General features: G+C 52.5%; 1 protein-coding gene across 1 annotated transcript in view; it reads left to right on the plus strand.

Annotated features, from left to right (window-relative positions):
• Nucleotides 1-24,671, plus strand: part of LOC127579335 (glutathione hydrolase 1 proenzyme-like) — a 67,041-nt gene extending 42,370 nt beyond the window's left edge. The window contains exons 9-13 of the mRNA XM_052032059.1: nucleotides 4,920-5,107; nucleotides 8,334-8,461; nucleotides 16,291-16,403; nucleotides 16,523-16,636; nucleotides 24,178-24,671. Of these exons, the coding sequence (XP_051888019.1) occupies nucleotides 4,920-5,107; nucleotides 8,334-8,461; nucleotides 16,291-16,403; nucleotides 16,523-16,636; nucleotides 24,178-24,330 (696 nt within the window). The 3' untranslated portion in view covers nucleotides 24,331-24,671. The remainder of the gene's footprint in view (nucleotides 1-4,919; nucleotides 5,108-8,333; nucleotides 8,462-16,290; nucleotides 16,404-16,522; nucleotides 16,637-24,177) is intronic.
• The last annotated feature ends 720 nt before the right edge of the window (nucleotides 24,672-25,391 follow it).

Here is a 25,391-nt window from a genome sequence, read left to right on the forward strand (position 1 = left end):
CTGAAGTATCATAACGTTGCTATTATTTTAACATCCCATATATCTTGTAATATTCAGTGGGACTCAGTTTCTGTACTGGAAGAGTCATAGAGTAATACAGCACGGAAACAGGCCCTTCGGCCCAACTCGTCCATGCCAACTGTGTTGCGCGGCGAGCTAGTCCCCCCCCCTTCCCCACACCCCCACCCCCGCCACGCTTCCCATTCCCAGCCTCGTTTTCCCCTCTCTCTCCTCACCTTTGACCCTTCTCCCCCCACCCCCGGTGGATCTGCTCTCCCCACCTCCACCCGCACCTGCCTGTCACTATCTCTTACCTGCATCTACCCATCACCTCCCTGCGCCCACCCCACCTCCCTTCTTTTGTCCACCTATCACTGCTCTGCTTTTCCCTCCTATAGATCGGGCTTCCCCTTTTCCTATCTTCAGTCCTGAAGAAGGGTCCTGACCCGAAACGTTGACCGCCTGCTTTTCTCCATGGATGCTGCCTGACCTGCTGAGTTCCTCCAGCACCATCGTGATTTTCATCTCGATTCCAGCGTCCGCAGTCCTTTGTTTCTCTTGAGCTAGTCTAATCTGCCGGCGTTTGGCCCATAGCCCTCTAAACCCCTCCTATCCATGGAGTCATCTAGATGGCTTTTAAACATTGTTAATGTGCCTGCTTCAACCACTATTTCTGGCAGCTCGTTGCAAATACGCACCACCCTTTGTTAGAAGAAGCTGCCCCTGACGTCCCTTTTCAATCTCTCCCCTCTGATCTTCAACCTGTGCCCTCTTGTTTTTAGCACGCCCTCGCTGGGAAAAAGTCTGTGCGCTTTCACCCTGCCTGTGCCCCTCGTGGTCCTGTCCACCTCTACCAGGTCACCCCTCAATCTCCTTGGAACGACTTTTCTCCTTGGAGCGACGGAGGATGAGGGGGGACCTGATAGAGGTGTATAAGATGATGAGAGGTATTGATCGGGCAGATAGTCAGAGGCTTTTCCCCAGGGCTGAAATGTCCTCCACAAGAGGACATAGGTTTAAGGTGCTGGGGAGTAGGTACAGAGGAGGTGTCAGGGGTAAGTTCTTTTACTCAGAGAGTGGTGAGTGTGTGGAATGGGCTGCCGGCAACGGTGGTGGAGGCGGATACGATAGGGTCTTTTAAGAGACTGTTGAATAAGTACATGGAGCTGAGAAAGATAGAGGGCTATAGGTGAGCCATGTAATTTCTAAGGTAGGGACATGTTCGGCACAGCTTTGTGGGCCGAAGGGCCTGAATTGTGTTAGGTTTTCTAGGTTCCTACGTTCCAGGGAATATAGTTCTAGCCTGCCCAACCTCTCCTCGTAACTCAGGCCCCCAGGTAAATCTCTTCTGCGCTCTGTCTAGATTACTAACACCTTTCCTATAACAGGGTGACCAATACTGTACACAAACATTGTTTGAACGTTATGCCCAGATAGTTCTCAGCCACACTTATGACTCAGTCTGCTATTAAATTCTCACTTGGAAATCATGGTCTAAAAAACTGTATCAGCTTGCAGTAGTTCTGAGAGCAGTGATTATGGGGAGTGGTGTCTCCATGCAAGGTTCTGCTGCCTTGTGACTGGGTCTGTAAGTAACAGTGGGGAAGGGGTTAACAATAGGGGTAGGCACTACCTGTGGAGTGAAGATCCCAGCCTCTGCACCCTCCAGCTGATGGTGATCGCCCACTACCACAGCCCTCTGTGGTACGAAGCGTGGCGTGGGTGCCCCCCACAACCCCCCCCCACCCCCGGTCACCTCCCTCTCAGCCTGAAGGGCGGGTGTGTTCCCTGCATTCCCAGGATGCAAGGTCTGGGGGTGAGGGACAGGCCTCGTGTGCTGGGCTCCCCGTGTAAACCTCATCTCCACTGCAGGGTCTCCACCCCTGAGTGGTATCAGCAGCAGCAGGCTCCTCGGGCTCACCTCACACCTCCAGGCGGCCGCCTCGGCCTCTCCTCCTCGCAGGCCGAGGTGCTGTCATACCAGATGGATGCATCGCTCCTGGTGGGCAAGGGGATCCCTCCTCAAAGCCCTCCACGTAATCCCTCCGCAACAGGCCGGCACGGTGGCTTAGCAGGTTGAGCCGCTGCCTCGCAGCTCCAGAGGCCACGGTTCGATCCTGACTTCGGGCGCTGTATGCGTGGAGTTTGCACGTTCTCCCTGTGACCGCCATGGGTTTCCCCGGGTGCTCCAGTTTCCTCCCACATCCCAAAAGACGTGCGGGTCAGTAGGTTAATTGCCCACTGTAAATTGTGAGGGGTAGAATCTGGGGGGGGGGGGGAGCTGTTGAGGGGAATGTGGGGAGACTAAAATGATGGGATGAAGTTGAAGTTGTTTATTGTCCCATGAACGTCCATGTGGGCGCAGGTTGCAGCGAAAAAACTTACCTGCAGCAGCATCACCTGCACAGAGCATCAGATAAGCAGCATTCACAAGAAAAGCATAAATACAATTTTTACAAGAAAGAACACAAATAGAACAAAAAAGCAAAGTCCATTGTAGTGCACAGTGGTCATAGTGGTGCTGTACTGAGGTAGTGATTAGGGTTAGAACATAGAACATAGAAACATAGAAAACCTGCATCACAATTCAGGCCCTTCGGCCCACAAAGCTGTGCCGAACATGTCCCTACCCTAGAAATTACTAGGCTTACCCATAGCCCTCTATTTTACTCAGCTCCATGTCCCTATCTTACAGTCTCTTAAAAGACCCTATCGTATCAGCCTCCACCACCGTTGCCGGCAGCCCATTCCACACACTCACCACTCTCTGAGTAAAAAACTTGCCCCTGACATCTCCTCTATATCTACTCCCCAGCACCTCTTGTAGCCACCAATTCAGCCCTGGGGAAAAGCCTCTGACTATCTACCCGATCAATACCTCTCATCATCTTATACACCTCTATCAGGTCCCCCCTCATCCTCCGTCTCTCCGAGGAGAAAAGGCCGAGTTCCCTCAACCTGCTTTCATAAGGCATGCTCCGCATTCCAGGCAGCATCCTTGTAAATCCCCTCTGCACCCTCTCTATGGCTTCCACGTCTTTCGTGTAGTGAGGCGACCAGAACTGAGCACAATACTCCAAGTGGGGTCTGACCAGGGCCTATATAGCTGCAACAATACCTCCCGGCTCCTGAATTCAATTCCACAATTGATGAAGGACAATACACCACATGCCTTCTTAACCACAGAGTCAACCCGCGCAGGCCGATTGGTTATTGTGCAGGTTGGTTCAAGAACCCAATGGTTGAAGGGAAGTAGCTGTTCCTGAACCTGGTGGTGTGGGGACTTCAGGCTCCTGTACCTCCTGCCCGATGGTAGCTCTGAGAAGACGGCACGGCCCGGATGGTGGGGATCTTTGATGATTGATGTTACCTTCTTGAGGCAGCGCCTCCTGTAGATACTCCTGATGGTGGGGAGAGATGTGCCCGTGATGTATTGGGCTGAGACTAGTGTAGAATTATTGTAAATAAGTGGTTGATGATGGATTACTGGTTGATGGTTGATTAACAGGGTCATCTCCTGTTCCTGTGCTAGTGCCTGCCTGGTATTTGGTGACATGGTAACATGACATCCAACGGTGTGTGAGACTGGGGCGACTCCGGGCAGTCTGCCCTGGCGGACACCAGTGCGAGTGTGAGACCCCTGCCCCGCTGGTGCTGAGCCCTTGCAACTGGCCCCGGTGTGTTTGAAAGTGTGGAAATGTGCACTTCAGTAACAGGCCGCAGGGTAACAGGGTCCCGGGCAACACTCACACTCACCCCCTGGGGCCCCAGAAGTGCCGGTGTGGACGTTCGGGGCGGGGTGGCTCATAAATCCTGGAAGTGGGTGTGAGGGCAGGGGAACAGCACACGACAGTTCACCACAACACTCAGTCACGTCCACACCGGCTACGCCACTGCAAATATCCTGCTGCTAGTTCACACAGCGGCGACACTGAACGGCAGTAACCGTGTACTTACTAACTCCCCAAAATCCAGGGCGCAAAACAGAGAGGGCAGACGTAGCCAAGTGGATGGAATTCAGGGTGTTACCCCTAAGGGTTGCAATTCCAGGTGGAGATGTCAGGCCCGGACTGGGCTTTACCAGTGCCCCGGGGGCAGAGTCCAGGCCGGGCAATGGTGTGTTGGTCCAGGAGAGACTGCCCACAGCCTGGGCTCCAGGAGTTAACATGGAACATAGAACAGTACAGCACAGGAACAAGCCCTTCAGCCCACCATGTCTGAGCCGAACACAGCGCCAAATTAAACTACATCCCTTCTGCCTGTACGTGATCCACATCCCTCAATTCCCGGCATATCCATGTGTCTATTTAGCAACCTCTTAAATGCCTGTATTGTATCTGCCTCCACCCCCCACCCACAACAGCACATTCCGGGCACCCAAAGCACTCTATGCCTGCTCTTGTCTATGCCTCTCATAATTTTCTAAACTTCTATCAGGTCTCTCCTCAGCCTCCGCCGGTCCAGAGAAAACAACCCAAGTTTGTCCAACCTCTCCTGACAGCACATGCCCTCTTCTGCACCATCTCCAAAACCTCCACATCCTTCCTGTAATGGGGCGACCAGAACTGCAGAATTGACCAGAGTTAAGATCGGAGACAAGGTTCCCAGCACCAGGGGTGTGTTCCCCAGAACTTAGAGAGACGAGGGGCATTTGGACGGCATTTCCTGAGGGAGCTCTGGAGGAGGGACTGTTCCCGGGGGTCGGGGAGCCGGTCTGTCGGCAGTGGGGTTCGGGAATACACACCATGTGGAGCCTCGCCCAGTGGTGCAGTGGAGAGTCACACCGCCCCCAGTGTGAACCCCTTACCCCTCCCCTGGGTGGAGACTGCAGTCGTGAGCCGCCGCCCGTCCCCTCTGCCGCGTGTGTGAGGGGAGGGGGATGGAGCCCTCACCGCAACCTCTGGTTTTCTCGTTTACAGCTCATCTCCAACATGACCTCAGACTACTTTGCAGAGAAGCTTTGGGCTAAGATCACAGACAACACCACGCATTCCATCAGATACTACGAGCCGGAATTCTACACCAGTGACCCCCACGGCACGGCGCACATCTCGCTGGTAGCGGAGGACGGCAGCGCCGTGTCGGTGACCAGCACCATCAACATGTAGTAAGGCCCCGAGCCCTCCCTGTGGGCGGAGGGCGGTTGGTCCCTCACCGGCTGGGGAGGGGGGCAGATGGGTGGGGCGAGGGGAGGGGTGGGCGAAGGGGGCAGATAGGAGGGGAGGGTGGGGGAGGAGGGGGAGGGGTGGGGTGGGTGGGGAGGGGGAGGGGTTGGGTGTGTGAGGAGGGGGAGGGGTGGTGTGGGTGGGGAGGGGGAGGGGTGGGTGTGTGAGGAGGGGGAGGGGTGGGTGGGTGGGGAGGGGGAGGGGTGGGTGTGTGGGGAGGGGGAGGGGGGTGGTGGGTGGGGAGGGGGAGGGGTGGGTGTGTGGGGAGGGGGAGGGGTGGGTGGGTGGGGAGGGGGAGGGGTGGGTGTGAGGAGGGGAGGGGGTGGGTGGGTGGGGAGGGGGAGGGGTGGGTGTGTGGGGAGTGGGAGGGGTGGGTGGGTGGGGAGGGGGAGGGGTGGGTGTGTGGGGAGGGGGAGGGGGAGGGGTGGATGTGTGGGAGGGGGAGGGGTGGGTGGGTGGGGGGGAGGGGTGGGTGGGTGAGGAGGGGGAGGGGTGGGTGGGGAGAGGGGAGGGGTGGGTGTGTGGGGAGGGGGAGGGGTGGGTGGGTGGGGCGGGGGAGGGGTGGGTGTGTGGGGAGGTGGGAGGGGTGGGTGGGTGGGGAGCGGTTTGAAGGGATGAGTGGGCAGATGGCCAGGGGTGAGCAGACGGGGTGGATGTGCGCGGGGTGGACGGTGGGTCGGGGTGGCGTGGGGCTGGTCTGAGGGTGGGGGAGGGTCTGGGGGTGGGCAGGGCTCTGGAGGTGGGGAGGGTCTGGGGGTGGGGATGGTCTAGGGGTGGGGAGGGTCTGAGGGAGGGGGAGGGTCTGAGGGTGGGGGAGCGTCTAAGGGAGGGCGAGGATCTGGGGGTGGGGAGGGTCTGGAGGTGGGGAGGGTCTGGGGGTGGGGATGGTCTAGGGGTGGGGAGGGTCTGAGGGAGGGGGGGAGGGTCTGAGGGTGGCGAGCATCTAAGGGAGGGCGAGGATCTGGGGGTGGGGAGGGTCTGGAGGTGGGGAGTCCTGGCGGCGGGACATCCTGAGGTTGGTAACCTCACCGTAACTCTCCACTCCGACCATCCCCTGTCTACTGGCCCAGCTCTGTGTCCAGTGGTGACCACAGGACCAGCCAGCTCGGACCGTCCTTGTGGCCCACTCATATCTTGTCATGATGTGGAAGGAACCATTCGGCCCATCGAATCTCTCCCAGCCATCGGGAGAACATTCCCACCAGTCCCATTCTGCACTTCTCTCCCTGGGACATTCTCCCCGCATTCCCATCAGCTCCCCCGGATTCTCACCCGCACACCAGGGGCAACTTACACCGGCCGATTCACCCACCCACCCGCGCGTCTGTGGTCATGTGGTCACAGGGAGAGCGTTCAAACTCCACACGGACAGCACCGGAAGCCAGTGGAGCTGTGTGACAGCCACCCTGTCACCCAATCAGATAAGCCTGCAATGAAAATGCGAGTCCTCCAATGCCCACAGGGCTGTGTGAAACCCCATCGGGTGCCTGCTTTAGAGAGTATGCCTTATGAAGAGAGACTAAGGGAGCTAGGGTTTTAGTCTTTGGAGAGGAGGAGGATGAGAGGAGACATGATAGAGGTGTACAAAATATTAAGAGGAATAGATAGAGTGCACAGCCAGCGCCTCTTTCCCGGGGCACCAATGCTCAATACAAGAGGACATGGCTTTAAAGTAATGGGTGGGAAGTTCAAGGGAGATATCAGAAGGAGGTTGTTTCACCCAGAGAGTGGTTGGGGGCGTGGAATGCGCTGCCTGGGGTGGTGGTGGGGGCAGGTACATTGGTCAAATTCAAGAGATTACTAGATAAGCATACGGAGGAATTTAAAATAGGTGGATATGTGGGAGGAAGGGGTTAGATAGTCTTAGGCGAGGTTTAAAGGTCGGCACAACATTGTGGGCCGAAGGGCCTGTATTGCGCTGTACCTGTTCTCGATTCTATGTTCACTCCTGTCCCTCTGGGGCAGAGACCTGTTGTCCTACGATGTGACTCCGGGCCCATCCTGTGAGCCTGCCTCCACTGACGGGTAACTAGGGGCGGACAAAAACCGTCAGCCCTACCAGCAAAGCCCACGCCCTGTGCACACAGTATCTGCCGTCTGAAAGCTTCTCGTGCAGGCTGTGTAAACATTCCTGTATTTGGCTTCTAGTTGCATTGATTTTTACTACTTATGTAGCAATTAGTTAACGAATGCCTTTCTTTATTCTATGGGGTGCAATGGAGTGTAACGGGAAAGGATTCGATGTCTATCATTACTCAGCATCATGTCTCTGGGACATAGATACTGGTGTATGGATGATGTGCTGTCATTTGAGACTTGCTTTCGCAGGATACTTTCAAAGGACTTCATACAATCGCCCTCCAAAGAACTGTTCAGTGCTCATGTTTGCACAGCTCTTAATCTCACTGCAGATTGATTGGAATGAATACCTACAGCAGAAAGTCATGCCTGTCCTGAGCTGCAGACTAACATTGGTTGAACAGTCTTGTCCAGAAATGCCTTGACTGCAGACTGTTCTCAAAGCCACGTTCGTAGTCGTGGAAAATAACCTCTTGAAATTCTTGGTATGCGTGTCTGGGCTTGGAGTTGATTTCAATGCATGGCGTTTAGATTAGCACGGACCATTGATTGATTCCAGCTTTCAGCGCTTAGTTTTAACCGTGACATTGGTTACCTGTCACATTCAGGAGGATGGTGAGGAGTGCTGCTGTCTCAGAGTGCCACTGAATGTTAAACATTCTCCCAGACCCTCCCCACGACATGTGCTCCATGTTCTGGGAAGCATTCGGTGGTCTAGGTGGAGTCGATCGCCCTCAGATCCTCTCCATGCAGCGGAAGTCCTCTGCCTCCCAGTCCCAGAGACCCAGGTGCGACCCTGACCTCCGGTGCTGCCTGTGTGGAGTTTGCATCTTCTCCCTATGGCGGTGTGGGTTTCCCCCCGGGGCTGCTCTGGTTTCCCACATCTCAGAGACGTGCTGGTAGGTTAATCAACCGCGGTAAATCCCCCCAGCGTGTAGGTGAGGGCTCGAATCTGGGGAATTGATGGGAATGTGGGGAGAATGAAGGACGAGTGTAGATGGGCGGTCGATGGTTGGCACGGAGTAGGTGGGCTGAAGGGCCTGTTTCCATGCCGTATCTCTATGACACTTTGACTTCTTTCTGTTGCAGCTTTGGATCAAACGTGAGGTCCTTCACCAACGGCATCATCTTCAACGATGAAATGGATGACTTCTCCTCCCCAGGCATCGTGAATGGTTTTGGTGTTCCACCTTCCGCAGCCAACCTCATCGAACCAGGTGTGCGGGGGTCTGCCGGGCTGTGCCCAGTGTTGGGAGGTGCTGCTTATGTTGTAGCACTACAGCCATGGGACTGACCTCTCACCCTCTGACTCCTTTTCCCACCTTTACCCTGCCCTTGAGATTCCTCCACATTGGTAAATTGGTAAATTGGTAAATGAGTTTAGTATTGTCACTCTGATGAAGGGCCAGTGAAAACTTGTCTTGCATACCATTCATGCAGATCAATTCATCACGTCAGTGCATTGAGGTAGTACAAGGGAAAACAATACAGAATGCAGAGTAAAGTGGTCCCAGCTACAGAGAAAGTGCAGTTCAGGCAGACAATAAGGTGCAAGGCCATAACGAGGTGGATTGTGAGGTCAAGTGTCCATCTATCGTACTAGGGAACTGTTCAATAGTCTTATAACAGTTGGATAGGAGCTGTCCTCGAGCCTGGCGGTAGGTGCTTTCAAGCTTTTGTATCTTCTGCCTGATGGGAGGGGGGGAGAAGAGAGAATGTCCGGGGTGGGTGGGGGCTTTGATTAAGTTGGCTGCTTTACCGAGGCAGCGGGAAGTGTAGACGGAGTCCACGGAGGGGAGGCTGGTTTCCGTGATGCGCTGGGCTGTGTCCACAACTCCCTTGTCCACATCTAAGCTTCCTTGTACTTGCTGCCCTTGCCTTTCACCCTCATGGGAACACGTTGGCCCTGAACTCCGAGGATTTTGCATTCGAAGGACTTCCATTTGTTGGACATCGACCTCCCTGCAGGCAGCAGCTCCCAGTCGTCCTTCCCCTGGTTCGGGACTTCTCCCCTTCCGTCACTCCGTGTGCAGGGGCAGGCAGGACTGGTCACCCGGACTCCACGCTCCCCTGGGACCACCCCATAAGGACCACAGTTGGCCGAGAAACGGGCTGCGGGACTGGCCGCCGCAAGTCCCAGCCCCAGGGTGCCCGGCCACAGTGGAGTCTGGAGTGGGGCCAGGCACAACTCGGCTGTGGGCAGGGCTCAGGCCTTGGATGGCCAATGTCTGACCTCCCCGTCCCACAGCTTCTGTGCCCACCCAGACCAGGCCACTTCTTCCCTGCCCAAGGGGGTGGGCTCCAGGTTCCACAGGACCAGGTGCAAGGAAGCAGGACCACACCCCACCCCCCCAACCACCCCCCGCCCTCTCGTTCAACACCCCAGGCAGTGTGACAGGAAGGGGGGGGGTCTTAGTGAGTGTGTGCAGAGTGTATGTGTGGCATTGTATGGATTCAGGGCCTGTGTGTGTGTGTGTGTGTGTGTGTGTGTGTGTGTGTGTGTGTGTGTGTGTGTGTGTGTGTGTAGGGTGTATCTGTGCAGGGTGTGTGTGTGTAGGGTGTGTGTGTGTAAGGTGTGTGTGTAGGGTGTATGTGTGTAGGGTGTGTGTGTGTGTAGGGTGTGTGTGTAGGGTGTGTGTTGGGTCTGTGAGCAGGGTGTGTGTGTGCAGGGTGAGTATGTAGGGTGTGTGTGTGTGTATGGTGTGTGTATGTGCAGGGTGTGTGTAGGGTGTGTGTAGGGTGTGTGTGCAGGGTGTGTGTGTAGGGTGTGTGTTGGGTCTGTGTGTAGGGTGTGTGTGTGCAGGGTGAGTATGTAGGGTGTGTGTGTATGGTGTGTGTGTGTGCAGGGTGTGTGTGTGTAGGGTGTGTGTGTGCAGGGTGCATGTGTGCAGGGTGTGTGTGTAGGGTGTGTGTGCAGGGTGTGTGTGTGTGCAGGGTGTGTGTGTAGGTGTGTGTGTATGGTGTGTTCAGGGTGTGTGTGTGTAGGGTGTGTGTGTATGTGTGGTGTATGTCTACAGGGTGTGTGTAGGGTGTGTATGTGTATAGGGTGTGTGTGTCTGCAGGATGTATGTGTGCATGTAGGGCGTGTGTGTGCAGGGTGTGTATATGGTGTGTGTGCAGGGTATGTGTGTAGGGTGTATGTGTGTAGGGTGTATGTGTGTAGGGTGTGTGTGGGGGGGGTGTGTGTATGCAGGGTGTGTGTTGTGTAGGGTGTGTGTGTGCAGGGTGTGTCTTCAGGGTGTGTGTGTAGGGTGTGTGTGTATGCTGTGTGATGGTGTGTGTGTGTAGGATGTGTGTGTGTGTAGGGTGTGTGTGTGTAGAGTGTGTGTGTATAAGGTGTGTGTGTGTGCAGGGTGTGTGTGTGCAGGGTGTGTGTGTGCAGGGTGTGTGTGTGTAGGGTGTGTGTGTGTGTAGAGTGTGTGTGCAGGGTGTGTGTGTGCAGGGTGTGTGTGTGCAGGGTGTGTGTGTGCAGGGTGTGTGTGTAGTGTGTGTGCAGGGTGTGTGTGCAGGGTGTTTGTGTGTGCAGGGTGTGTGTAGGGTGTGTGTGTAGGGTATGTGTGTGTAGGGTGTGTGTGCAGGGTGTGTGTGTGTAGAGTGTGTGTGTATAGGGTGTGTGTGTGTAGGGTGTGTGTGTGTAGGGTGTGTGTGTGTATAGGGTGTGTGTGTGTAGGGTGTGTGTGTGCAAGGTGTGTGTGTGTAGGGTGTGTGTGTATAAGGTGTGTGTGTGCAGGGTGTGTGTGTGTAGGGTGTGTGTGTGTAGAGTGTGTGTGTATAGGGTGTGTGTGTGCGGGGTGTGTGTGTAGGGTGTGTGTGTGCAAGGTGTGTGTGTAGGGTGTGTGTGTATAAGGTGTGTGTGTGCAGGGTGTGTGTGTGTAGGGTGTGTGTGTAGGGTGTATGTGTGTAGGGTGTATGTGTGTAGGGTGTGTGTGGGGGGTGTGTGTGTATGCAGGGTGTGTGTTGTGTAGGGTGTGTGTGTGCAGGGTGTGTCTTCGGGGTGTGTAGGGTGTGTGTGTATGCTGTGTGATGGTGTGTGTGTGTAGGATGTGTGTGTGTGTAGAGTGTGTGTGTATAAGGTGTGTGTGTGAGCAGGGTGTGTGTGTGCAGGGTGTGTGTGTGCAGGGTGTGTGTGTGTAGTGTGTGTGCAGGGTGTGTGTGCAGGGTGTTTGTGTGTGCAGGGTGTGTGTAGGGTGTGTGTAGGGTATGTGTGTGTAGGGTGTGTGTGCAGGGTGTGTGTGTGCAGGGTGTGTGTGTAGAGTGTGTGTGTATAGGGTGTGTGTGCAGGGTGTGTGTGTGTAGGGTGTGTGTGTGTAGGGTGTGTGTGTAGAGTGTGTGTGTATAGGGTGTGTGTGTAGGGTGTGTGTGTGCAAGGTGTGTGTGTGTAGGGTGTGTTTGTATAAGGTGTGTGTGTGCAGGGTGTGTGTGTGTAGGGTGTGTGTGTGTAGAGTGTGTGTGTATAGGGTGTGTGTGTGCGGGGTGTGTGTGTAGGGTGTGTGTGTGTAGAGTGTGTGTGTATAGGGTGTGTGTGTAGGGTGTGTGTGTGCAGGGTGTGTGTGTGTAGGGTGTGTGTGTGCAGGGTGTGTGTGTAGTGTGTGTGCAGGGTGTGTGTGCAGGGTGTTTGTGTGTGCAGGGTGTGTGTAGGGTGTGTGTGCAGGGTGTGTGTGTGCAGGGTGTGTGTGTAGTGTGTGTGCAGGGTGTGTGTGCAGGGTGTTTGTGTGTGCAGGGTGTGTGTGTAGGGTGTGTGTGTGTAGGGTATGTGTGTGTAGGGTGTGTGTGTATAGGGTGTGTGTGCAGGGTGTTTGTGTAGGGTATGTGTGTGTAGGTTGTGTGTGTGTGTAGGGGGTGTGTGTGTGCAAGGTGTGTGTGCAGGGTGTGTGTGTAGGGTGAGTGTATGTTCTGGGTGTGTGTGCAGGGTGTGTGTGTAGGGTGTGTGTGTCTGGTATGTGTGTGATGAATGTATGGTGTGTGTGTGTGTGTGTGTGTGTGTGTGTGTGTGTGTGTGTGTGTGTGTGTGTGTGGAGGGTGTGTGTGTGCACCCACACAGTCACATAGAGTCAACGAACATCTCTCGATGGTGGAAGGTTTCATTCCACATGGGATCTGCTCTGATCCAACCCTGCATTCCCGGCAGTGAACAGTGGGAGCGGACAGTGCCCACCGCTCCCCCCGAAAGCCCCGTTGTCTCCATGGGCGGGCTCGATGGCTGGGCCACCCGACACAAGCCTCCAGCTCGGTCAACCACCACCTCAGCCCAGCACCCCTGACCTTGTAGGGAAGAGAATTCCGGACTTCATCCGGCTTGGTGTGGGAGAAGTGCTCTCAGGTATTCCTGAATGTCTTGCTCAGTGTTTAAGATTAGAATGTAGATCAGCAGGGATACTGAGGAGCAGATCGGGAGGCAGATTTTGAAAATGTGCAAGAATAACAGGATTGTTATCATGGGAGACTTCAACTTCTCAAATATTGATTGACACCTGCTTAATGCCAAAGGTTTAGACGGGGCGGAGTTTGTTAAGTGTGTCCAGGATGGATTCCTGTCACAATATGTTGACAGGCCGACTAGAGGGGATGCCATATTAGATCCAGTTTTAGGTAATGAACCGGGTCAGGTGACAGATCTATCGGTGGGTGTGCATTTGGGGGACAGTGACCACCGCTCCATAACCTTTAGCATTGTCATGGACAGGGATAGGAGCAAAGGGGACGGGAAGATATTTAATTGGGGAAGGGCAAATTATGAGGCTATAAGGCGAGATCTTGGGAAGGTAAATTGGGATGACATTTTTGTAGGGAAATGTACTATAGAGATGTGGTCTATGTTCAGGGATCTCTTGCAGGATGTTAGGGATAAATTTGTCCTGGTGAGGTAGAGAAGGAACGGCAGGGTGAAGGAACCGTGGGTGATGAGAGAGGTGGAACAACTAGTTAGGAAGAAGAAGGCAGCATGCATAAGGTGTAGGCTGCAAGGATCGGACAGGGCTGGTGAGGAATATAGAGTAGCAAGGAAGGAAATTAAGAAGGGGCTGAGGAGATTGAGAAGGGGACATGAAAAAGCTTTAGCGAGAAGGGTTAAGGAGAATCCCAAGGCTTTTTTCTCATACGTGAAGAGCAGAAGGATGACGAGAGTAAAGGTAGGTCCGATTAAAGACAAGGTGGGAGGATGTGCCTGGAAGCTGTGGAAGTGGGTGAGGTTCTCAATGAATACTTCTCTTCAGTATTGCTAAAGAGAGGGGCCTTGATGATGCTGAGGACAGTGTTGGTGAAGGTAATGTTCTGGAGCATGTAGATATCACGAGAGAGGATGTGTTGGAGCTGTTAGAAAATATTAGGACAGATAAGTTCCTGGGTCCTGATGGAATATTCCCCAGGCTGCTTCGTGAGGCGAGGGAGGAGATTGCTGAACCGTTGATTAGGATCTTTGAGTCCTTGTTGGCCACGGGGATGGTACCGGAGGATTGGAGGGTGGCAAATGTTGTCCCTTTATTCTAAAAACGTAGTAGGGATAGTCCAGGGAATTACAGACTGGTGAACCTTACGTCTGTGGTGGGTAAGCTGTTGGAAAGGATTCTAAGAGATAGGATCTATGAGCATTTGGAGAATCATGGACTGATTAGGGACAGCCAGCATGGATTTGTGAAGGGAAGATCTTGCCTCACAAGCCTGATAGGGCTCTTTGAGGAGGTGACCAGGAAGATCGATGAGGGTAGTGCAGTGGATGTGGTCTACATGGATTTTAGTAGGGCGTTTGACAAGGTTCCACATGGTAGGCTTCTTCAGAAGGTCAGAGGCCAAGGGATCCAGGGAGGCTTCGCCGTGTGGATTCAGAATTGGCTTGCCTGTAGAAAGCAGAGGGTTATGGTGGAGGGAGTGCATTCAGATTGGAGGGCTGTGACCAGTGGTGTCCCGCAGGGATCGGTTCTGGGACCTCTACTTTTCGTGATATTAATGACTTGGATGAGGGGGTGGAAGGGTGGGTTAGTAAGTTTGCAGATGACACAAAGATCGGTGGTGTTGTGGATAGTGTGGAGGGCTGTCGAAGCTTGCAGAGGGATATTGATAGGATGCAGAGCTGGGCTGAGAAGTGGCAGATGGAGTTCAATACGGCTGTTGTAGGCCGTATCTCAAACAACAATGAGTCAGAGTACAGGAAGGAGATAGAGAGCTTAGTGACATGGTGTCATGACAACAACCTTTCCCTCAGTGTCAACAAAACAAAAGAGCTGGTCATTGACTTCAGGAAAGGGGGCAGTGTACACGCACCTGTCTACATCAATGGTGCTGATGTCGAGAGGGTTCAGAGCTTCAAGTTCCTGGGAGTGAACATCATCAACAACCTGTCCTGGTCAAATCACGTAGATGCCATGGCCAAGAAAGCTCACCAGAGCCTCTACTTCCTCAGGAGGCTAAAGAAATTTGGTTTGTCCCCTTTGACTCTCACCAACTTTTACCGATGCACCACAGAAAGCATCCTATCTGGATGTATCACGGCTTGGTACGGCAACTGCTCTGCCCAGGACAGCAAGAAGCTGCAGAGAGTTGTGGACACTGCCCAGCGCGTCACGGACACCAGCCTCCCCTTCATGGACTTTGTCCATGTCTTTATCTCTCATTGTCTTGGTGAAGCAGCCAGCATAATCAAAGACCCCACCCACCCGGGACATTCTCTCTTCTCTCCCCTTCCATCGGGTAGAAGATACAGCAGCCTGAGGGCACGTACCACCAGACTTAAGGACAGCTTCTACCCCACTGTGATAAGACTATTGAACGGTTCCCTTATATAATGAGATGGACTCAGACCTCACGATCTACCTCGTTGTGACCTTGCACCTTATTGCACTGCACTTTCTCTGTAGCTGAGACACTTTACTCTGTACTGTTATTGTTTTTACCTGTACTACCTCAATGCACTCCGTACTGACTCAATGTAACTGCACTGTGTAATGAATTGACCTGTACGATCGGTTTGTAAGACAAGTTTTTCACTGTACCTCGATACAAGTGACAATAATAAGCCAATACCAATACCAGTCCGGAGAAGTGTGAGGTGGTACACTTTGGAAGGACAAACTCCAAGGCGGAGTACAAGGTTAATGGCAGGATTCTGGGCAGTGTGAAGGAGCAGAGGGATCTGGGGGTTCATATCCACAGATCACTGAAAGTTGCCTCACAGGTGGATAGGGTAGTTAAGAAAGCTTATGGGATGTTAGCTTTCATAAGTCATGGGATCGAGTTTAAGAGCCGCGAGGTAATGATGCAGCTCTACAAAACTCTGGTTAGACCACACTTGGAGTACTGTGTCCAGTTCTGGTCGCCTCATTATAGGAAGGATGTGGAGGCGTTGGAAAGGGTGCAGAGGAGATTTACCAGGATGCTGCCTGGATTAGACAGTATGGATTATGAGGAGAGACTAAAGGAGCTAGGGCTTTACTCATTGGAGAGAAGGAGGATGAGGGGAGACATGATAGAGGTGTACAAAATATAAAGAGGAATAGATAGAGTGCACAGCCAGCGCCTCTTTCCCGGGGCACTAATGCTCAAAACAAGAGGACATGGCTTTATGGGTGGGAAGTTCAAGGGAGATGTCAGAGGGAGGTTTTTCACCCAGAGAGTGGTTGGTGCATGGGATGCGCTGCCTGGGGTGGTGGTGGAGGCTGATACGTTGGTCAAGTTCAAGAGATTGTTAGATAAGCATATGGAGGAATTTAAAATAGAGGGGTATGTGGGAGGAAGGAGTTAGTTAGTTTTACGCAAGGTTTAAAGGTCGGCACAACATGGTGGGCCGAAGGACATGTATTGTGCTGTACTGTTCTATGGTTCTAAAGTCTGCTGGATCTCTTCATCAGCCTAAGGTTGCCGGATCAGGGGGAGAACACAGGTACCGTCCTGGCCGGTGCTGGTAACACCACAGAGCCGGTGTTTGAGCCCGGAGCCCTGTGGGAGGGACCGGCACACTGGGATTAAAGGGGAACTTCCCCAACTTCCCAGTGCTCCTCACAATGCTTCCCTCTCTGTGCACTTTGCCTGAGTGCCGATCTTCTCTTCCCCACAGGCAAGACACCCCTCTCCTCCATGTGTCCGTCCATAATACTTGACAAAGACAACTCTGTGAAGATGGTGGTGGGAGCCTCTGGAGGAACTAAGATCACCACGGCAACTGCTCTGGTACGTACTGGGCTGGAAAGGAATATGATCAACTTCTTGAGCATCTGGAGGGGACGAGTCATGGGCAGATATTTTTCTGAGGAACTAACCGACAGTGTGATTTGTTGTGTGTTTCTCAGGTGATAATAAACACACTGTGGTTTAATTACAACTTGAAGCAAGCTGTGGATGGGCCCAGATTTCACAATCAACTGTTCCCCAATGTGACCGAGGTTGAGGAAGCAGTAGAGCAGGTTGGTGAAGATGTGGTGGACCTGCCTGGGTGGCTGGGCGCCGTGTATGGGCCGGGAGTGTCCCCAGGACTCTCTGGCCCCAGCTCGTAAACGGGGCAAGGGATCCTTGACAGGTTTACTAATCTGTACTTAATGGCACCTAACTCAAGGCTGTTCACGGCTACAACTAACCACTCTGGGTACAGGTATAATGCGAATAAGCATAACAGGTTTATTAAGCTGCATCCAGTACAAAGAGGCGATCATTGACAAAGGCAGTAGTCAGAGATCGTCCCTCCAAACCTCAGACACTCACCTGCTGAGTGACTGCAGTCTATGTATACATTCTTGGTATGTCCTATTGGCTGCCAGTTCTCTTCTGATCTCTGTCTCTCTCTGACTCTGTCTCTCCCTCTGACTCTCTGTCTCTCTCTGTGTCTTGCTGACTCTCTCTTTCGCTGATTCTTGCTGACACTCTGTCGCTCTCTGTCTCTCTGTCTCTTGTTGACTGTCTCTCTCTGTCTCTTGCTGACTGTCTCTCTCTGTCTCTTGCTGACACTCTGTCGCTCTCTGTCTCTCTGTCTCTTGTTGACTCTCTCTGTCTCTTGCTGACTGTCTCTCTCTGTCTCTTGCTGACTGTCTCTCTCTGTCTCTTGCTGACTGTCTCTCTCTGTCTCTTGCTGACTCTCTCTCTCTGTCTCTTGCTGACTCTCTCTCTCTGTCTCTTGCTGACTTTGTCTCTCTCTGTCTCTTGCTGACTCTCTCTCTGTCTCTTGCTGACTCTGTCTTTTGCTGACTCTTGCTGACTCTCTGTTGCTCTCTGTCTCTGTCTCTTGCTGACCCTCTGTCTCTCTCTGACTGTCTCTGTCTCTGTCTGTCTGTCTCTCTCTATCAATCTAACTTTATACACTTTTCCTCTTTGATCTTACCTGCTAACTACCAATTTCAGAGTTATCTTAACTCTGTTCCTTCCAAAAGTACAGCTGATGTTTCCTTTATTGCTTACTTTGTTCCTGCCTCTACAGATTGACCTTTTCCTTATCATCTGTTTACTGTGTCTCGGTCTGAGTCCCTCGTTGAAAGTTGCTCTTGTTACAAAAGGTCGCTTACTCATGGCGCGCTCCTCCGAATGTCTCAATGCCACCTTTGTTCTCCCTATCTCCAAATCAATGTTCTGGCACTTGGTCCAGTTTCCACACCTAACACGTTCAGATTCAGATTAGTTTGTTGTCATGTACCCCAGGGTGCAATGAAACTCCTCACTTGTGTGAAGCTCACAGAGTGCACCGTATACATGGTGATAATAAATGCAGTAAATATGGCCACTAGCATGAAACAACAGAGTGGTACAGTGCTGCAAAAGCAAAATGTTAACGTGACAATTACAGAATAACCAAACTGTAAGTTAGTTTCTCTATTGTGTTCAGTTCTGGTCGCCTCTTTATAGGAAGGATGTGGAAGCTTTAGAGAGGGTGCAGAGGAGATTTACCAGGATGCTGCCTGGATTGGAGAGCATGTCTTATGAGGATAGGTTGAGTGAGCTCGGGCTTTTCTCTTTGGAGGATGAGAGGTGACTTGATAGAGGTGTACAAGATGATAAGAGGCATAGATCGAGTGGACAGTCAGAGACTTTTCCCCAGGGCGATAATAGCTAACATGAGGGGACATAATGTTAAGGTGATTGGAGGAAGGTACAAAGGGGGATGTCGGGGTTATTTTTTTACTCAGAGACTGGTGGGTGTGTGGAACGCACTGCCGGCAGAGGCTGTGGGGGCAGATACATTAGGGACACTTAAGAGACTCTTAGACACTTGAATGATAGAAAAATAGGGGGCTATGTGGGAGGGAAGGGTTAGATAGATCTTAGAGCAGGATAAAATGTCGGCACAACATTGTGGGCCGAAGGGCCTGTACTGTGCTGTGGTGTTCTATGTTCTATGTTCTTGGTAAATATGTTAAAATGTTCGAGGTAGAGTTAAGAGTCTGAGCACCACCGGGAGGAGGGTGTGAAAAGGTGATTGGTTTGAAGGTTCTGGTAGTTTTACCGTTCTGTCCCGGGCTGTCTGTGGGCTTTCATCACAACACTGCAGTCAAGTCCCACGGACAGAGTTCGTCTGCCAGCTTTCACATCCTGCAGGTTTTAAACGTATTTCTGTTTCACCATGTCTTCTGCAGTGCGCACTATTTCTGACTTAACTGACCGTCATGATTTGCTTTGTGACCTTATCCCAATCTAACACAGTTACTGTAAAGTTGTATTTGCTTTAACAACCTTAACACCACAGTCCATTACAGTAACTATATTAAAACAGTAAGACATCAGGAACACTTTAAAATATTTTAATGTATTTTACAGTTTTAAGCTACTGGAGCACTGTGTACAGTTTTGGTCGCCCTGCTATAGGAAAGTTGGAAAGAGTACGGAAGAGATTCTCAAGAGTTGCCAGGACTCAAGGGCCTGAGTTATAGGGAGAGGTTGGACAGGCTGGGACTTTATTCCTTGGAGTGTAGGAGACTGAGGGGTGATCTTATAAAGTTCTATAAAATCATGAGGGGCGTAGATAGGGTGAATGCGCACAGTCTTTTCCCCAGGGTTGGGGAATCAAGAACTGGAGGACACAGGTTTAAGGTGAGAGGGGAGAGATTCAATAGGAACTTGGGGGGGGGGGGCAATGTTTTTTACACAAAGGGTGGTATCTATGTGGAATGAGCTGCCAGAGGAAATGGTTGAGGCAGGTACAGTACATTCAAAGGACACTTGGACATTTAAAGTACATTTAAAGTACATGGATGGGAAAGGTTTAGAAGGATATGGGTCAGACGTGATCAAATGGGACAGGCTTGGATGGGGAATCTTGGTCGGCATGGACCAGTTGGGCTGAAGGGCCTGTTTCCATGCTGTGTGACTCCATGAGGAAGAAAGTACCAGACTGACACGTCCCTGGGCCCTCTGGCATGTATCCTGGGGTATTAAAGGAGGTGGTTGTGTCTGTTGTAATCTACCAAATTCCCTGGATTCTGGGAAGATTCCAGAGGACTGGAGAACCGCAAATGTAATGGCACTATCCTAGAAAGGAGGGAGACAGAAAGCAGGGGACCAGAGGTGGTTTCGCCCGACATCCTTCATCGGGGAAATGCCGGGATCCACTACTGAGGGCAGCAGCAGGATGGTTAAGAAAAGGCAGTCCAATCAAGCATGGTTTTATGAAAAGGGGGATCGTGTTGGATAAAAATCTGCTGGAGTTCTTTGAGGATTTAAGGGGAGCCAGTAGATGGAGTGTGTTTGGATTTCCAGAAGGGATTCAGTAAGGTACCACATCAAGTTTCACTGCACAAGGGGGCTCACAAGATTTGGGGGACAGGGGGAAGTAATTTATTGGTTAAACAGGGGACTGACTAACCAACAGAAAACAAGGGGGGATAAATGGTCTTTGTTCAGCTTGGTGACGGGTAACTTCTGGGGAACCACGGGGTCAGTGCTGGGGCCTCAGTGGTGAATGGCTTGGATAAAGGGACAAGTGTACTGGAGGCATATTGGGTGATACAGATGCTGATAAGGGGTTAGCAAGTTCTAAGGAGGACACAGCGAGCCCTAAAAGGGACATGGAAGGGTTAAGTGAGGAAATTAGCTGATGAAATATAATGCAGCGAGACGTGAGCTTAACCAGGAACCATGAAAAGGCAAATTAATGTTGAAACTGAGAAGGGTTACAAAATGTTTCAGTACAAGTGGATCCCAGTACAAGATAGAAGAAAATTCAGCAGAAAAAACAAACTGCTAGAGGAACTCAGCAGGTCAAACAGCATCTGTGGAAGGAAGTGGACAGTCCAGATGGAGGGTTTCGACCCGAATCTTTCATTACAGGAAAGGTAGAAGCCATAGAGAGGGTGCAGAGGAGATTTACAAGGATGCTGCCTGGAATGCGGAGCATGCCTTATGAATGCAGGCTGAGGGAACTCGGCCTTTTCTCCTTGGAGAGACGGAGGATGAGGGGGGACCTGACAGAAGTGTATAAGATGATGAGAGGTATTGATCGGGTAGATAGTCAGAGGCTTTTCCCCAGGGCTGAAATGGTGGCCACAAGAGGACATAGGTTTAAGGTGCTGGGGAATAGATCTAGAGGAGGTGTCAGGGGTAAGTTTTTACTCAGAGAGTGGTGAGTGCTTGGAATGGGCTGCCGGAAACGGTGGTGGAGGCTGATACGATAGGGTCTTTCAAGAGACTGTTAGATAGGTACATGAAGCTGAGTAAAATAGAGGGCTATGGGTGAGCCTAGTAATTTCTAGGGTAGGGACATGTTCGGCACAGCTTTGTGGGCCGAAGGGCCTGAATTGTGCTGTAATTGTTCTATGTTCTATGTTCTATGCTGCTCGACCCGCTGACCTCCTCCAGCAGTTAGTGTTTTGCTCCGGATTCCAGCGTCCCCCGTTTCTTATGTCTCCCTCAGAACTTAATGCGAATGAGCAGCAAGTCATTGGGAAGGCGAGTGGGATGTGTTCCATTGTTGCGGTGGGGTTGGTGGGGGGGGGGGGGAAGTGGAGAATAAAAGGTAGGGAGGTTTCGGTGTATGTTGGTGACGGTCTACTGTTTGTCAGCACAGTTTTGGCCTCCGTACCAAAAACCGACGTTGGAGGCAGCACTGAGAAAATTCACCAGGTTGGTTCCTGAGCCGAAATGGTCAAATGTGATTGAGCCAATGCTCACTGGGGTTTAGGAGAACAAGGGTGACCTCATTGAAGCAGGGTATCCTGAGTGGGTTGACAGGGTGGGTGCTCGGAGGATGCTCCCCTAGTGGGGGCATATAGAGCCAGGGGGCAGAACTTCAGAATAAGGAGTCACCCAATCCAGACATACTGTAGGTGAGGAGGAATTCCTTCTCCCAGAGGTGGTGAATCTCTGGAATTCTCTGCTCCAGGGAGTCACAGAATATCTACAGGTGGTGATGACAGACATTGACACCACAAGGGAGTTGAGGGGTTAGGGGAGAGGGACCGGGGTAGTGGTGTCGAGGACAAGTTCGGATCTGCTGTGGTTGTACTGAACGGTGGAGCAGTCTCAAAGGGCCGAGCCTCGTGCCTTCTGCTTTTACGTATAAACCGCCGAGCACCCCCTGGTTCTTTTCAGAGTTTTGTTGAACGGCCCTCGACTGTGGGCCTACACCTTGCTCTCTGGTTTTGCACCACTCACCGCTCTCCCTTTCTCCACAGGCTGTCCCGTTTGCCCAACCTTTGAGTATTCTGCAGCCACCACAAGGTGCGGCAGCCGTTTTCCTCCTGTCCCACTGTCCCTCGCGCCGTGTATCGGTGATCAGCTGTGACATTACAGCCCACTGAACATCACGCTCACAGTAAGGAAGAAGGGCAGAGCTTGCTTTTATATAGCACCTCAGGATTTCTGAGAGTGCTCACTGCTGGTTGTGAAGCAGTAATATAGCTACAGGTAACCTTGCCGATCAGTGGAGTTACCCATCGCACTTCAACAACCCCGCAGGAGAAACATGAGTCTTCAAGGGGGGTTTATTGTCATCTGCACAAGTCCACGTGTGCCCAGGTGCAATGAAAAACTTACCTGCAGCAGAATCACAGGCTCAGAGCATCAGATGAGCAGCATTCACAAGAAAAACATAAATTAAACATAATTTATACAGAATTGTACAAGAAAGAACACAAATAGAACAAGAAAAAACAAAGTCCATTGTAGTGCACAGTGGTCCCAGTGTTTCTACACTGAGGTAGTGATTAGGGTTGTGCCGGTTGGTTCAGGAACTGAATGGTTGAAGGGAAGTAGCTGTTCCTGAACCTGGTGGTGTGGGACTTCAGGCTTCTGTACCTCCTGCCCGATGGGAGCTGTGAGAAGATGGCATGGCCCGGATGGTGGGGATCTTTGATGATAGATGTTGCCTTCTTGAGGCAGCATCTCCTGTAGATACTCCCGATGGTGGGGAGGGATGTGCCCGTGATGTATTGGGCTGAGTCCACTACTCTCTGCAGCTTCTTGCATTCCTGCGCATTCGAATTGCCGTCCCAGACCGTGATGCAACCAGTCAGGATACTTTCAACGGTACGAAGTTCGTTAGAGTGTTCGGTGACAAGCCGAACCTCCTTAACCTCCTAAGGAAGTAAAGACACTGGCACACCTTCCTCGTGATGCATCTGTGTGCTGGGCCCAGGAAAGGTTGTCCGATATGTTAATGCCCAGGAATTTAAAGCTGCTGACACTCTCCACTGCTGGTTCCCCACTGTAGACTGGCGCATGTTCACCCTCCTTCCCCTTCCTGAAGTCAACAATCAGCTCTTCAGGTTTACTGATGTTGAGTCAGAGGTTGTTGTTGTAGCACCACTCAGCCAGGTGTCCGATCTCGCTCCTGTACGCTGACTCATCGTTGTCTGTGATTCGTCCAACAACAGTGGTGTCGTCAGCAAATTTGTAAACGGCATTGGAGCCTGTGCTTAGCCACACAGTCATGTGTGTACAGAGAGCAGAGCAGGGGGCTAAGCACACAGCCTTGAGGTGCACCTGTGTTGATGGTCAGCAAAGAGGAGATGGTGTTACCGATCCTCACTGACCGAGGTCTGCCGATGAGGAAGTCGAGGATCCAATTGCAGAGGGAGGTACAGACGGTCAGGTTTTGAAGCTCGGTGATAGGTGTTTGGAGTCAGGGTCTGTGCTGGTGAGACAAAGGTTGGGCCCTCATTATACACTGGGCACCACTGACTTAAAGCCATGGAAACCTCAGGGAAGCTTCCTGATTCTCCTCCTGTTCAGCTCGTCTTCACTGGAGGAACACGCCAGCTGGGATCGACCAGGTCTCACTCCCCCTGCTGCAGCGTTACCCCTGACAATGGGAGGAGGGGTTGTGATTAGCAGAGTGCAGGTGAAACTTGGACTTCAGAAGGCCTTCGATAAGGTCCTACTCGAGGTTATTACTGGAAATACGAGCAGGGCATTGAGGTGAAACACCGCTGTACCCTGAGGGTCAGTCACGGACAGACAGCCGGTGGAATGAACGCGGTCTTTGGGTGGGGAGGTGGGGGGCCGGTTAACTGCCCCGTCGTTGGGTGGTGGTGGTGAAGGAACCTCCCAGACTGTCCCACACCAAGTGTGCTGTACCTACTGCCTGTCCCCAGGCCCTGGTGTTGGACCCTGTCAGTTCAGTCTCAACCTCTTTGTCTCTCCTTGAGTGAGGCTGGTTTGAAAGCCATGGGGGGGGGGGGGGGCAGGGAAAGCGGTGGGGGGAGGAGGGGGGAAGTTGCCACCTTCACCCGGGAGCCGTGAGGTTGGAATTTTTGGCTTGGGAGTTCGGTGTGGGCTTGTCTGCTTGGCGGTGAGCCTTTGGCCAAGGAGGGGGCTGGGTGAGGGTCAGCCCCGGCTTCACCGAGTCCTGAGTGGTCTGGAATTGGCCCAGGTCGCCCTCCCCCCCCCCCCGCACCAACCCCCCGCCGTACACCAGGTCCGACAGCGAACCCTCCACCCGTCCACACGCCTCTCCACCTGCACTGTGAGATCCTCCTCTGACCAGGAGCCTGTGGGAGTTACGGGTTCCTGTTGTGTGTCTTTTCAGGGTGTGCAGCAGGGTCTGACGGAGAGACACCACACTCTGAGTGTCATCACCAAGCCCACGTCCGGAGGGGTGGTCCAGGCCATCATGCGCAGCCGAGGCCGATGGGATGCCGTGTCGGACTATCGGAAAGGGGGACAACCGGCAGGTTACTGAAGAGTCCGCTCAGTTGGCCAACCCTGATTGGTTGGTCCCTACAGTTCCATGCACAGCTGGAGGGGTGGGACTGGCGGGATCCAAACTGCGTCAATCCAATCAGTAAACGAATGCTTCAACCCAACGTTCTGTACAAACTCCACCCTCCACCTGCCTCGATCCGTTCTGCAGACGCACGGCCAGTTACTGGCAACCTTGCAGGCGCACCAGTCTGCACCTTTTTTCAACTATTTTTACTGCCACCTGCTCTCAAGATGCCTGGAGTTGGAGGGGAACCAGCCCCAGCGACGTGAATCGTGCTTTCAGCTCAGACATGCGGCCAGACGGGGGGGGGGGGGGGGGGGGGGGGGGGGGGGGGGGGGGGGGGGGGCGGAAACGCAAAATATTTGCTGACTATCTCTGATATGGACTGTGTTTCAATCATTCTCAATCCATTTGCAACCCAATCCCAACCCATCCCCAACCTTCTCAACCCATTCCCAACCTTCCTACCCCATTCCCAACTTTCTCAAACCCTTCCCAACCTTCCAACCCATTCCCAACCTCCCAACCCCTTCCTAACTTTCTCAAACCCTTCCCAACCTATTCCTAACCTCCAAACCCACTCCCAGCCTTCTCAAACCCTTCCCAACCTATTCCCAACCTCCCAACCCATTCCCAATCTTCTCAACCCCTTTCCAATCCATCCCAACCCATTCCTAACCTATTGCCAACCTTCTCAACCCATTCTCAACCTTCTCAACCCATTCCCAACCCATTTCCAACTTCCTCAAACCCTTCCCAACCTCCCAACCCATTCCTAACCTTCTCAAACCCTACCCAACCTATTCCCAACCTCCGAACCCTCTCCCGACCTTCTCAAACCCTTCCCAAACTATTCCCACCCTCTGAACCCATTCCCAACCTTCTCAAACCCTTCCCAACCTATTCCCAACCTCCCAACCCATTCCCAATCTTCTCAAACCCTTCCCAATCCATCCCAACCCAAGCCCAACCTTGCCAACCTGTTCCCAATAATTCCCAACCCATCCCTCCCGGCATGACACCATGGCTGCCATCAG

Source organism: Pristis pectinata, chromosome 17 (genome assembly GCF_009764475.1).
Source record: "Pristis pectinata isolate sPriPec2 chromosome 17, sPriPec2.1.pri, whole genome shotgun sequence".
NCBI classification, from domain to species: domain Eukaryota; kingdom Metazoa; phylum Chordata; class Chondrichthyes; order Rhinopristiformes; family Pristidae; genus Pristis; species Pristis pectinata.